The sequence below is a fragment of the Solenopsis invicta genome, chromosome 8 (genome assembly GCF_016802725.1).
Source record: "Solenopsis invicta isolate M01_SB chromosome 8, UNIL_Sinv_3.0, whole genome shotgun sequence".
NCBI classification, from domain to species: Eukaryota; Metazoa; Arthropoda; class Insecta; order Hymenoptera; family Formicidae; genus Solenopsis; species Solenopsis invicta.
Genome location: NC_052671.1, coordinates 441936 through 455904, shown reverse-complemented (window position 1 = coordinate 455904; position 13969 = coordinate 441936). Strand labels below are relative to the sequence as shown.

At 31.5% G+C, this 13969-nt stretch overlaps 3 protein-coding genes across 7 annotated transcripts; 1 reads left to right on the top strand and 2 right to left on the bottom strand.

The window, feature by feature from the left end:
• Nucleotides 1-71: 71 nt before the first annotated feature.
• On the bottom strand, nucleotides 72-5885 carry LOC105192892 (serine protease snake). 4 transcript variants are annotated; one of them, XM_039452475.1, is made up of 6 exons: nucleotides 5457-5885; nucleotides 4968-5105; nucleotides 3478-3675; nucleotides 2283-2554; nucleotides 1586-1881; nucleotides 72-699 (listed from the first exon to the last, which is right to left on the bottom strand). In XM_039452475.1, exons 1-6 carry the CDS (start codon nucleotides 5563-5565, stop codon nucleotides 402-404), a joined length of 1311 nt encoding a protein of 436 aa, XP_039308409.1. In that variant the 5' UTR covers nucleotides 5566-5885; the 3' UTR covers nucleotides 72-401. The 4 variants fall into 4 exon arrangements, with proteins under 4 accessions (XP_039308409.1, XP_039308408.1, XP_039308410.1 ...); XM_039452474.1 differs by having other exon boundaries at nucleotides 3478-3678; nucleotides 5457-5883; XM_039452476.1 differs by having other exon boundaries at nucleotides 3478-3678; nucleotides 5293-5879.
• Nucleotides 5886-6390: 505 nt separating this feature from the next.
• LOC105206363 (MIP18 family protein galla-1) lies at nucleotides 6391-7600 on the bottom strand. 2 transcript variants are annotated; one of them, XM_011175868.3, is made up of 4 exons: nucleotides 7409-7600; nucleotides 7211-7337; nucleotides 6746-7009; nucleotides 6391-6646 (listed from the first exon to the last, which is right to left on the bottom strand). In XM_011175868.3, the coding sequence occupies exons 1-4, from the start codon at nucleotides 7583-7585 to the stop codon at nucleotides 6546-6548; spliced, it is 669 nt and encodes a 222-aa protein (XP_011174170.2). In that variant the 5' UTR covers nucleotides 7586-7600; the 3' UTR covers nucleotides 6391-6545. The 2 variants fall into 2 exon arrangements, with proteins under 2 accessions (XP_011174170.2, XP_011174171.1); XM_011175869.3 differs by having other exon boundaries at nucleotides 7211-7522.
• Nucleotides 7601-10966: 3366 nt separating this feature from the next.
• LOC105204416 (2-oxoglutarate and iron-dependent oxygenase domain-containing protein 3-like) lies at nucleotides 10967-13647 on the top strand. Its single transcript, XM_039452339.1, has 5 exons — nucleotides 10967-11226; nucleotides 11465-11902; nucleotides 12283-12436; nucleotides 12513-12639; nucleotides 12713-13647. The coding sequence occupies exons 1-5, from the start codon at nucleotides 11126-11128 to the stop codon at nucleotides 12859-12861; spliced, it is 969 nt and encodes a 322-aa protein (XP_039308273.1). The 5' UTR covers nucleotides 10967-11125; the 3' UTR covers nucleotides 12862-13647.
• Nucleotides 13648-13969: the final 322 nt, after the last annotated feature.

The window sequence follows — 13969 nt, the reverse complement described above, 5'->3', positions numbered from 1 at the left end:
CTCTCTCTCTCTCTCTCTCTCTCTCTCTCTCTCTCTCTCGAAGTAAAATTAAAAGGGGAAGAGAAACAAGCTGAATATTCACGTTTTATTGAAGCATCGCGTATACATACAGAATGACGCGCGACTTAGGTATATGTATAGTATATATATAATTCGCTAGAGCAGAGAGCGTAGATCATACGTATATAAAAGTATAAAATTCGCAAAAGCGCGGTAGGAATTGAAAAAAAAAAATAATAATAATAATAAATGCTGCGTAGACTGAGAGTACACGAATAGCTTCAGACTAGATTATCGTAATAAAATGAGAATTAAATCGCTTTAGTATTGAAAAGTATTCAATTGCAGATATCACGTTGATCATGCCAAGTCTGAATAAGGGCAAAAAGTAATCTATCCATCTATCGTTCGTTGAACATTTCCGACCAGACTTCCTTCTCGATCCACTCCAGGTAGGAATATACCGCTGTGTAAACCCCCGGTGTAGAGCTCCCGCAAGTTTGGCCGAAAGCTGTGATTCCCACAATGCTGTGACTAGATCCGGTGAACATCAATAAGGGCCCGCCGCTGTCTCCGTGACAAGCGTCCGACCTTCTCGTAACGTTCCTATCCAATACGCACAGCATATTCTCATCCAAGCCGCGGGGTAACTTGCTAAAACCGTTGTACGATTTCGCACACGATTCCCTGTCTACGAGACTAGAAATTAATGTGTAACCATAATTAATCTTATGATTATTCGCTTTACCTATGTAAAGAGATTTATATACATATTTTGTCAAGGACGAAAATGTTGCATTTGTCAACTTAAACTAATACGGCTGCTAGATATATGATGGATAAGTAGTTGCAATCCAATTCAATTAGATTCATTTTCAAATCTGAAGGGATACGAATTTGAATAATAGATTAGGAATTTGGAGAATTTCGAATTATTTATGATTTGGTATTGTCGCGTGTCAATTCTTGCGCCTGATTCTTTGTCGATTTCTAAACCTTACATTAATTAAGATAATAAGTAATATCTTTACACTTATCATTTATATAATATCTATATAGTATAAATTTTTACTTATTTTTACATCATTTTTTGTAATTATCTTTCCAAATTCTTGCCACTGATTAATTTTCACCACATTTTTATATATTAAAAATATTTTCTTAATATTCTTAAGGATCTGCAATGTCATTGAAAATACTTTATTACGCTTAAATTAGTACGCAATGTAAATTCGGAAAACTTTGATTCAAGTTTGATTCGTTTCGCGAATTAAAAAGATTCTATTCGACCACACGAATGCTTGACTCGCATACCTTTAATAGTTACATTATACACATACTCGTAGATCGAACTTAATTTCTTTTCTAATGTAACAAATAGTATTAGAAATAATTTTAGCGAAATATAGTTTTAATTGAACACATTTATTGTCGAATGTATCGTTAGAAAAAATGATGAAAAGGCAAAAACGCTCGATCAAAGTTTAATAAAAAATTGAATTTTTACCGAATGACTTTCAGTAACTGACCTAATAGTAAAACGTTTGGAAATATTTGCCAAAGAGTTAGGGCTAAAAAATGTTACCTGAGAGCCGGTGTCTTCATCAATTTGGTACTGCCGTCTTCGTCGAAACTGGTAGCGCCCCAGCCAATCACGACAAACGTTACGTTCGATTGTACATTCATCGAGTCTAAAGATTTCGTTTGGATACAAATCGGCCTTACGTTACTCCCTATGCGTACGGGCGTACTTAATTTTAGAATAGCTACGTCGTTGTAATTGACGCTGCGCTTGTACTGCGGATGAGTTATCACATTGCTTATGCGAATGCGTTGCGCATCGTCTCCAACGCTCTTGAGATCTTCGCTGCCGACTCTTACCTAGAAGCACAGTAGATAATTATAATTCCTAAACGATCGATAGGTGAGATAGATGTTTATTCTGATTCGAGAAAGAAAAATTGAAAATTATATATTATTAATTTCGTTTCTATATTCGCGCAATTTCAAACTAAATGGCAGTTTGGAATGTTTGGATCACTTTGAATAAATCGATAATATTTTTGTTAGATATCACGTCAATGTTGTATGTTACTGCGCAGAGGGCATACTCATTTCTAGACAAAAGTTGGCAAATTTTTACGCGATTAAAGATATATTAAAAATATTTCACGCAACTTCTAGTCCTTCTCTCGTTTTTCTTGCTTTTTTCTTGGAAAAAATAGAAGAGAGATTTTTGTCGACGGTCGAATTGATTCGACGCAGACATAGACATCACTTGCCTCTATTGGTACTTTCTCCTGTATATTACTGACGCAGTGAGCAGCAGTCAGCACGTATTGTGAGGAAATTAACGTGCCACCGCAGTTATACTTGATAGCTTCCGAATTGTCCTCGTCCCTTTCTTCGTTCTCGTACCCCAGGGCGACCATGTATGGGAATTCCCCGTTTTCGGTTTGCGTACCACCGTATATATTAAACTGCACCTCGACCGTAAGCGTGTCCCTCCTCGCCTTAACGCTGCTCCCGATCTCATTCTCGTATTGTCGACATGCTAAAAATTCACAAAAAACATCATCTTTTATATAGAGTGTGAACTCTCTCTAAAGAGTATACAGAATCAATCAACTGGTTGATTCCTTCATTCCGACGCGGAACCGGCGGAACCGATCTCTCTGAATCTATCGAGTCGTAATCGCGACGCGACCGACGACCGTAAAGCCATGACGAATATTACATCATCGTACCGTAACGTCTTCATCTCTGTTTCCGAGAATTTCGTTATTTCAACGAAATTCTCGGAAACAATTGTGCAATTTACACATGCGCGCCTGTTAATAACGTACATTAAAAGTGATAAGCACAATAAAATAGCGCTTCGTTTGCACTGACGTTTGCATGCGCGAACGCATTTGTATATTATATTTATACAATGATATTTCGGAAAAATCTTAAAATCATATCAAAGTTACATATAATATATACTGTATAGCGTTATAATATATACATATGTGTGTGTGTGTGTGTGTGTATATATATATTGTGACAAAACACAAGCATGGATTTCGACGTAATATTTCGTCTTTCTTTGGATGAAGAAAACAAGAGAATTATATCTTACAAAAAAAGAAAAAACAGGAGAAAGAGAGAGAGAGAGAGAGAGAGAGAGAGAGAGGGAGGGAGAGAGAGACCAAAAATTATAGCAACTAGTTGAAAAACCTGTTTCTGGATAAAATATGTTAATCGACAGCACGACTCGTAGATGCGGAATGTAATTCGTTGATCGCGGCCTTTCTCAAGACTTGTTTCCTTATTATTGATGACATTATAAAAATGTAAGAACAAATTAATTCATAAAATTAAAAAAAAATAGCTTAAGATGATATGCGCTGCACATTTCACAAATTAATTTAATTAATATACTAGAGTTATTGTACTCTTTAAGAAAAAATATTTTTAATTAAAATAATGTCATACCTATCTCTGCTGGTCGAAGTCCTATTTTATCCGTAATATTGAATTGACAGCAAACGATTTCCGTAAAGTCCTCAAAACCGCAACGTCCCATTGAATCCGAGCTTCTTCTACCTTCCTTCACCTCTTGCAATCTGGATGGACATTCGTATAGCTTTTTGCACACGCCTGTCTCACCATTCTCCATCTTGCAGTGACTACCTTCTGTGTCAACCAAAACGAGGTTACATTTCAATTTGAGATACACGTAAAGAAACGTAGGGGAAATCTATGAGGGAAAGCCCAACTCGGGTCGTTGAAATCTAATCTATGTACGACCCGCACTTTACTTTTGTTTTAACAAGTCCCCGATATAATGTTCATTTTTTCTCCCGAGAGTACAAAAAAAACAAACAAGTTTATTTGATATTAAGATTTGAGTTTTGAAAAAATGATAAAATTATACTATATATGTTTATTGAAATGCTTCAAAAATTAAATATAACAAAAATGAATCGTTTTCTTCTGTGAAAGTATGTAAAATATATATGATTTTTCTTTAATAATATTTTTATCTTTTCAGATTGCAAACACAATTTCTCCACAAACGAATTAATGAAAATGATTTTCCCATGGGTCATACGCTATCATGATTGCATAATGAATCGATAACATAGCGTTGGAAAATTACAGACGCGCGACAACTTTTGTCGATCTTTCGTCTGAATTAATTACGTATGCAAATATTACGTTGCTATGCATTTCTGGGTAGTGGTAAAAGCATCATCGTATCCGACAGTCGTGGGGAAAAACAGTCGCGTCACACATTGTAAGTATTGTAACCGCGAATGTTGTCTACGACATTGCAATATTAATATATGGGAATCAGGAAACACTCTCATAGAATTATACAATTGCATATTATAATCATAGTTCTCGTCAAATTCTGATATAGAAAAGAAAAAAATTATATTTAATAATAAATATAAAAAAGTATAAAATGTATATCAATAATATTAATATGGTAATATCAAAATGACAAATTGGATGTTAACACAACATTTACATTTTATACTTTTTTATATTTATTATTAAATATAGTTTTTTTTTTAGTACCTCGAGAAAATTCGAATGTATTATCATATAACGCCAGGAATGAATCATATCATTTTCATACTACAGAATAAGTTAAGTAGAAAGTAAATAAGCGTGTAATTGCGATAACGATTCATCTTAAATTCCATTTTGTAACGTTTATCTATATAGTTATAACTTCGGAAGCAGAGCAATACCAGTTATATTTGTTGCAAAGATAATTTTAATCTTTCATCAAATTGAATTATTCATACTTTTCGTAATGTATTAACAGTGCAATTATCAAATCAGTTTGTTAACTCTGGAACATATGCATTATTTTTTTGTTATAATAGTTTTTCAAAAAATATGAGAAAGAAAAGTAGAAATGTTTAATATTTATTGACTTGATGTAATTAATATTATTATTTATTTTATACCGTAAAGTTCCTCTTGCAGTGGTAAGCTGTGCGTAAAGAACCTGAACAAAAGGACGATGAGAATCGAGAAAGACAAGTTGAAGTCCATCTTGAATACACGACGATTTATAACGTTGCATACACACATAGTTGATTTGACTAAAAAAAAAAAAAAATATATATACGCACACACACACACTCACACACACACACACACACACACACACACACACACACACACACACACACACACACACAACACACTCGATCTTAAAGAAAAATTTATTTACAATTTTTTAAGATTAAAATTTAATTATATTTTTATAGAAAAATTTTTGATTTGCACCTTGATGCGTGTGTGCGTGTGTGCGCGCGCGCGCATGTGTGTGTGTATGGTTCACTCTTTAAATAGGTAATTTTTTTCAAAGATATCCAATGATACTTTCTTTCAAAAACTTTGATTTACGAAATAAAAATAAAAGAATTTGTGCATCGAGTTGCCCGATTTACCGCGGCTCGAGGCTCGAGGCTCGAGGCTCGAGACTACTCGAGATTCGACTGGACTCGACTGACGCAACTGACGCCACGCGATCCGAATGTGATCCGGTATAGTCATCATAGAAGCGGTAGAAATGTAAAGAAACACTGACGGCCACACGGCAGCTCTTTGATCACTATCATATATTACGCGCAACACTGCGTAACACGCGATGTTCCACGAATGTCGCGTATGTGATTTGTCCAATTCGTAATTCCATAATCATATTAATCATTTTGCTGTTTTGTATGTAATATATGCTACGTATGTGAAAAATTCGTGCATTATAAATTTCTTCGAATATTCACCTGCGACGCATTATTTTCAAGTATCAAAATGAGATTTTTAAGTACCTGGCGTGTTTGAAAATCATCTTCTGGAAATTAAAATTGTATTCTTTTTTGGACTGTACTCATAAATTCTTTAAAAAATATTTTATTTTAATTTATTTTTTATAATATTTTTGATTATTAAGTTACTTCATTTATATTAATTATTAGTTATTATTACAACTTGATAAAAAAATTAAAAATAAAGATATTTATATAAGAAAAAAAATATAAAACCTTACAAGAAATAGAAAGTTTTTTTTTTCAACTTGGTCTTATATCACTGTTTTAATTTAGATTAATCATACATATATGTGTATGTGTGTATATATATATATATATATATATATATATAATTTACTAATAAGATTTTTATTTCGCGCTCCCATAAAATATATATTTTGAGAAATGTGATAGCAAGTTATATGTTTTATCTCTCTTTACAGACATGCCCTTCAAAAATAAAAAAAATGCATCAGTTTTATATTTTTTATAGAAACTATAAAAAATTAAATTTACAATGATTTTAACATTTCTATTGAGAGCGCTTTATTATGATGATGAATAAGATAAATCCAATTTAATTATATACAAATATGAACAATATTTATTTACACACTATACACTTCACAGTTTATTTACACGTTATATATTTTACACACTCTATCCTACTATATTAAAATTATATATTTCAAAAAATATTTGGCATAACATATGCTTCACTGTAAAACATTAATAATCCTCTTCTAGTATACATTTCTCCACCAGCTCCCGCAAGTTTGGATTTTCCATTGCAGCGGCTATACGTTCCTTGTCATTAATTTGTTTATTAACTGCAATTTAATGTAATATAATTAAAACAAGCTGTATTTAGCATGTCTCAATTGAAATATTAAAAAACTGAATAAGATACACGACAAAAGCATACGTACTTTCCTGTTCAGTAGAATGTGCACCTTTCTTGATGTAGATATCCAATTTAATCAGCGCCGATAAATGACGTTCTAATTTAATACGGATGCATAATCCTATTAGGGTTGCCAATGAGCAATGAGGCACTGTAGGATTAAATTCCACACGAATCACAGAAACTCCTCCAGGTGTGCTGTGACAAACTTTTATGCAATCTTCATAGACAACATCCAATTGCTCCAAAGTTTGTGGTTTCTCAGGATCCTTGATTGTCCTTAATAAATCTGAAAAACAGTAAAAGATTGTCAAGTGAATATAAATCGACAGAATCGACGTCTGAAAATTTTCCGAGTAATTGCTCGAATGTTTTAATAAGCAAAGGAACACGTAATTACAATACATTTGTAATGTCGCACTATCTCTCTGACAATGGACAATATCTGAAAAGTTGCACGATACAACATACAAATATAGCGTAAACTTGCCGTAAATAGATTCTTTTAACTCGGTATCCGTTTTTAACGTTTGATTCTTCACCGTCAAGAGATCCTCTGCCGTGCCCATGACTGCCTCTGGCAGTATCCCATCCTTTATCTTTCCGCCAATTGATAACTTTCGGAAAAAGGATAACATGTTTATTAACGATAATAATAAGGAAAACATTACAACATCATGTGAATTACGTCATTAGCATTCGCGGAGACCGGCGATGAAAACGCAAAATGAAGATAACGTGACATTCGGAACGTGCGTTCCGCGCAGTTACGTGTAGCGTGTAGCGCACTTGCAGTAGCATGTGTCAAGAAGGCAATATTAGGCAATATTGCCAAATCGTATCGAATATTTTCCCCTATTCTCATAATTTCCCTAACTGGGGAATTAAACTGGAAACATTTTGGGCTGCGTTCGAAAATTCTACTCGTTGGGTATAAAGTCGTTAGATTAATAAAGTACCGCAATTCATAAGACTCAATTAGAGTCCTATATAAAGAGAGAAGCGACATCGAACCCCCACCACAACTTTCAGTATCCAATTGAGTCCTCCACCGCCATTTTGGGACCGCTCAACGTCATCAAACACCATTCGTATCATTCTGCAACAGCTGTGTTCACAATATGGCTGCTCGCTTAGCCAATCAAGTATCAATCAGATTACCAATCAGAGCTTCGGACATCAATGTCGCTTCTCTCTTTATATAGGACTCTAGACTCAATAGGCTTGTTTTCTGTTCCTGCACTAGACTGCACTGGAACGTTCTTTCTTGCTTTCGCTAACTTTGAAACATTTATCTATTTCATTTTAAGTGTATGTACACCCAAGGACTTTGATTCTGTCCATGGGGAAATTTTCCAAACTGAGAAGTCGCTGTCTTCCTACATACTTACAGTTCATGATTAACGTAACGACCAATAAGCTCCAGTCATTTTATTAATCACGAACTGCGAGTATGTAGAAAGTGGTGACTTCTCAGTTTGGAAAATTTCCCCATGGACAGAATCAAAGTCCTTGGGTGTACACTTATTTAGAGAGTTCAGGAACAAAAAACAAACGGAATAGGTCTGTTCGAGTTGCTTGAAATACCCAAAAATTTTTGCACTCAAGATGAGATAAATATATATTCGATCGTAAGAAAGAGAGAAGGCCTGTTCATGTTGCTGCCCTTTTTGAATTAATTTCTTTGTCGTCTCTCTCTTTCTTACGATCGAATATATATTTATCTCATCTCGAGTGCAAAAATTTTTGGGGATTTCAAGCAACTCGAACAGACCTAGAGACGACAAAGAAATTAATTCAAAAAGGGCAGCAACACGAACAGGCCTAATGTATAAAGATTTGGAGCCAAAATGGCGTCTGAAAGTGTAAAGAGTGCACACTTTCATAATATATGCAATTACACATTAAGTGCAATTATTTACCGTGAGCATCGACGAGAGACTATTAAAGACCACTAACCTTACGGGAGTTTGTGTGACTGTTAAATTTTTAATGATAAACTGACAATACAGTACTAATTTTATAATTTATTGTTATCCTGAAGTTTCATAGATATGCTTATGTAACCCGAAAATTCTCGATTTTTATTAAAAAATGCAGTTTTGATGTTAACATCCAAGTTTGATTATCGACAGAGATAATAACTGATCAAAAAGAATTACAATTTTAAAGCAATATACAATGATATTATTAAATATAAGTATGCATATTTGCTTATGAAGTATTTGTATAATAAAAAAATCAAGATTTTAATAACGTATTACTTAAATATTTGTATTAACAATCATATAGTCGATAACGTCATCGCTCTTCAATTACCGCCGGGCCCCTGGGGCCGTATTCTGTAATTCTTAACGACAGCTAGGGATATCGTTACGTGTCGTCGCGCAGCTTTTCTACCATGTATAATATCTGCGCAACGACGCTGTAACGATACCGAATTGTCGCTAAGGAGTTACAAAATTCCGCTACTGGGGCCCCAGTGACAGCCTCGAAAATTTACCCAGGGTTGACGGTTTTAATAGTCTCTCGTCGGCGCCGTGAGACACCGTGAGGGGCGTTAAATCTATTGTGTTATTGTTGTACTCTGAAAAATAAAACGATATTAAACGTTTAAAAACATGCTTAATTTTGAATAAATTAAAACCTTTAGACTTTATTGAAATGTTTTTAAATAATTGTTGTACAGTTTGTGCCGTCATGCCACAATATTGTTTTTAAACTTATCAAAACATTTATTATCGCACGCATCCATTTTACCTTAAAAAAAATATATTAATATTAACGCATATAGAATACGCATATATAATATTAACGCATATAATATTAACGCATATTGAACACATATCCCAGATAGCACAAAATATTTATAAAATATTTACTAAATATTTATATTTATTTTAATATTTTATAAACATTTATCAAAACATTTAATAAATGCCGTAGATTAGACTGATTGTAAATATTTATCATAAATGTTTCAAAAATATTTATGATTTATGATAATTATTTTGAAAATATTTGAAATACCCGCATAAATATTATATTACACTACATAAGCCTAATGTGTAAAACAATATTTCTATATTTTAAAAAACAATTTTTGCAAAAACATTCCATTCTTAGGAAATTTTTTGGGAAATTCCAAAGCGGAAATTCACCCATTCAAGTTGCGACCAATATTTTAGACAATATTTTAACAATATTTTTGATAAAAATTTTTATAATTTTTTTTGCCATATATATAAAATATGTATAAAATATTTCTATAATATTTATAAAAAATATTTATCATAAATATTCATTAATATTTATCATAAATATTGCGTGCTATCTGGGATAGTAGTAAAAGTGTTGCAATAAAATCATATGCAAATAAGAACCATTGTAAATAAAATTAATTTATATAATTTATGATTTTTTTTCTTATTTAAATACATTCATACACATATGCACGTTTTAAATATGCCGTATGTTGGAGCCAAAATGGCGGAATGATTGCGGTACTTTGTAAATCTAGTGACTTTAGACTGTATATACTGTGCGTCTAATCTATCTATTGTAAACAATTGTAAATTTTAAGGTTATATACAATTATGCCGGATTCTCATGCAGTTGCAGGTATATTACCCAGGGAAACAAAACAGGCGCATGCGCATTGAGCTACCTAAAAAGTAACTAAGCCTAAAGTTATTATACAATTTATATTTATTAATAAATAAATTATGATGCAATTTATCAATGTGTATAATACTTATATATACGGAACTAGTAAACAATTTGACACCGAAATATTCACGAAATCATGAGATAAAGGATCAAATCGCAATTTTACCTAGTAAAACTTGTCCAAATTTTAATTTCGATTTTTTATCTAAACTAATTGATATGCAAACAAAACAAAAAGACATGCAAACACTAGCAAACGACTAGCAATCAAATGGCATTTTGTAAATTGCTGTAGCTATTATTCCGACAGTCAACTTCACCACGGTGTCGTCTCTAGTAGAGTCCTATATAAAGAGAGAAGCGACTTCGAACCCCCACCACAATCTTCAGTATCCAATTGAGTCCTCCACCGCCATTTTGGAACCGCTCTTACGTCATCAAACACCATTCGTATCATTCTGCAACAGCTGTGTTCACAATATGGCTGCTCGCTTAGCCAATAAAGTATCAATCAGATTACCAATCAGAGCTTCGGACATCAATGTCGCTTCTCTCTTTATATAGGACTCTAGTCTCTAGATATTCGTCATTCATGCATTATGATTCGGAAGAGATTGACAGATCTGACAATTAGACATTTCTATTTGACATCATTTGACATGTGTGAGAAGTTGGATTAAATATAAAGTTAAAAGATAAACGAGTGGTCATATATTACAATATATTAGTGTACACGATGACGACTCAAGAGGTTAAGAGAACGAAAAGAAAAAGCGCGCAGAAAGAAAATTTAATTAAGGAGAAAAACGACGAAGAAACGAGCAAACCCGTTGAATTGTGAGTATAAAGTTAATTTTTTATATTGTCAAAAATGTCATTATTATTTTTATCTTTTTTAATGCTGATTTTAATTTATTATTTAACATATAATGCTTAATTTTGTATAGTATTTAAATAAAAAAAAGTAAAAGCTTGGTTTCTTTTTATGTACTGTCACAGTTAAGAAACTATCTAATTTATAAAAAAAAAATAATATCCATGAATAGACTAATAATTTTTACTATTTATCTTGTAGGAAATATGGACCTACTGTGTCTTTTCCATATCAAAGAGTATGGTCCAGATGCGTTCTCATATTTGGAGTCTTGCTAATAGTTTGGTATAATAACAGACAGGGCAAAGAAGTATATCTAGCAAAGCAGAAAGATGTGTTGGTAAGTCGTACACAGAACGTTGACTGCTCTATGGATTATAGAGATGAGTTAGAAAAGTACCCTGGCTGTATACCAGAAAAATGTGGCAGAGTTGTGACTGACAAACTCGTCTCGACAACAGAGGCAGATGTTTTACTGAAACTAGCAAAAAGTGGATTAGATTTGGCTGGATCCGATGGTGGCGCAAGTATTCTGGATCTTCATTCAGGTGCTCTTAGCAAGGGTCAGGGTTTTATCAATGTCTATAAACAAACAGAAGCAAAGAAAATATTCAATAGTGTGGATTCAGCAATTTACAAGTATGACTTAATTATATATAAATATTTATTGCAGGAATTAAATCTAGAACAAAATATTCTTTGATATTCCAAAGTTAACACAATATGTATATAGTAAATTAATACAGTATAAATGTTATCTACTCTAATTTTTGACGAATGAAAAATAAATAAATAGAAACATTTCTATCTCCTAGATCTATAGTCTATAAGATGTATGCAATTAAGAATCATTCGATATTATATATTTACTTTATTTTAAATATGATGTACGAAAGACAAGTTACTTCAAGTGTTTTGTAATATATAATATATATATATATATATATATATATATATATATATATATATATATATATATATATATAAAACATGTTGTTATGTCCTTCCTTAACTTTCAGGGTAGTAAAAACGAAAATACAACATGCGGTGGCACATAATTTTGGCATAGATGTAAATAAGATTTATTTAACCAAACCTACTTTCTTCTCACGGATGACTAATAAACCTGCCAAAACTATACATGACGAATACTGGCATCCACACATTGATAAGGTTTTGTCTTATGGCGTTACAGAACTTTAATAATTAGGAAACTGTTTCATAATATAGATTAAAAACTATATTTCAGGAAACATATGAATCGTTTCATTACACATCGTTGCTGTATTTAAATGATTATAGTAAGGATTTTGAAGGTGGTCGATTTATATTCATAGATAAGAATGATGTCAATACTACAGTGGAACCAAGAAAGGGTAAGGCGTATACAATTAGAAATTTAATTTAAATTAAATTTAACGAGACGAGATAATTTAGTAATATTTTCAGGCAGAGTATCAATTTTTACTTCAGGGAGTGAGAATTTACATCTAGTTGAGAAAGTAAAATCTGGTACTCGTTACGCCTTGACAGTGTCTTTCACGTGCGATAAGAACGCCGCGATATCCGATTTGCGCTTTACCGACGCATTGCATTAAAATTTTTTACCAAATTGATAAAAATTTTTTTCATTTATTGAATACATAAATGCCATTATTCAGCTATTAAAACTGATGTTTGTATAAAGAAAATTATATGAATCATAAGAGTTGATAATATTTTCAGTCACAAATTATTAAATGTACAATTGAACAGTATTATAATAGTAGATATTATAAAGAAAATATAAGTGAAGTATTGTTTATATGAATGTGTTTTTGGAAATGTATTTGACTAAATAATCAAGGAATTTAAAATGTTAATATATTAGATATAAATTTGTGTTATATTATCTGTAAAATATTTTTTTATTTTTAAGAATACATTATTTTTATGTATAACAATATACAAAGATAATATACATTTTAAATTATTTTAAAGTTAAGTGGAAAAATGAAGCTTTGTGAAAAATATACCTTACCATCGTGTTGAATTTGTAATTGTTAACACTGGAAGTAACAGTTTTTATTTACTAAAAAAACCAAGCAGATGAATTATTAGATGAAAATAAAGAAAGTAATAAAAAATGAAATATTTATTATATCAGGATAAAGAAAATAAATGATAAAAAAATTTCAAAAAAAATTCTTATCTTACATAAGAAATATATAATATAAAAAAATCTATCTTCTTTAGATAGTAATCTAAAAAATTAAAAAAAATGTCAATGATGACCTCTTGATACTTCTAGTTTTAATGAAATGAAATATGAACGTGTAATACGTGTTACATACTATAAAAAAATTTCATAAATAATTGAGAAAATATAATAACATTCTAATTGACACTGTTTATTAAGCTAAAGATAACGAGAAATCAGTTTGCTTAAAATTTTAAGTATTTAACATGTTAAAACTGACATTTTTAATTAAGAGGAAGTAAGTAATGAAATAAAATTTTAATACATACAGGATATAATAATAATTATTAATATAAATAAATAGCAACGCTATATCTCTCCATATATACAAATTAAATAATTGACATGTAATTACCTACTTTGGGTATCATAACACACAAATATTCCTATATATTCTAAAATAAGTTCTTAAATTTAAAATTACGAACATTTTTGTATTTTATTTAAATATAAATGATAACACAGTT

What these genes read in the sequence shown, in the direction of transcription:
- LOC105204416 (XM_039452339.1), top strand. Translation starts at nt 11,126, where the DNA reads ATGACGACTCAAGAGGTTAAGAGAACGAAAAGAAAAAGCGCGCAGAAA. An exon ending in GTGGATTCAGCAATTTACAA is followed by an intron (nt 11,903 to 12,282) that starts GTATGACTTAAT and finishes CTTAACTTTCAG; the next exon opens with GGTAGTAAAAACGAAAATAC. An exon ending in GGCATCCACACATTGATAAG is followed by an intron (nt 12,437 to 12,512) that starts GTTTTGTCTTAT and finishes ACTATATTTCAG; the next exon opens with GAAACATATGAATCGTTTCA.
- LOC105192892 (XM_039452474.1), bottom strand. Translation starts at nt 5,565, where the DNA reads ATGATGACTATACCGGATCACATTCGGATCGCGTGGCGTCAGTTGCGT. An exon ending in ACTGCAAGAGGAACTTTACG is followed by an intron (nt 3,679 to 4,967) that starts GTATAAAATAAA and finishes TGGTTGACACAG; the next exon opens with AAGGTAGTCACTGCAAGATG. An exon ending in ATGAAGACACCGGCTCTCAG is followed by an intron (nt 700 to 1,585) that starts GTAACATTTTTT and finishes ATTAATTTCTAG; the next exon opens with TCTCGTAGACAGGGAATCGT.
- LOC105206363 (XM_011175868.3), bottom strand. Translation starts at nt 7,585, where the DNA reads ATGAGAATAGGGGAAAATATTCGATACGATTTGGCAATATTGCCTAAT. An exon ending in TCTCCGCGAATGCTAATGAC is followed by an intron (nt 7,338 to 7,408) that starts GTAATTCACATG and finishes TTTTTCCGAAAG; the next exon opens with TTATCAATTGGCGGAAAGAT. An exon ending in ACATTCTACTGAACAGGAAA is followed by an intron (nt 6,647 to 6,745) that starts GTACGTATGCTT and finishes ATTAAATTGCAG; the next exon opens with TTAATAAACAAATTAATGAC.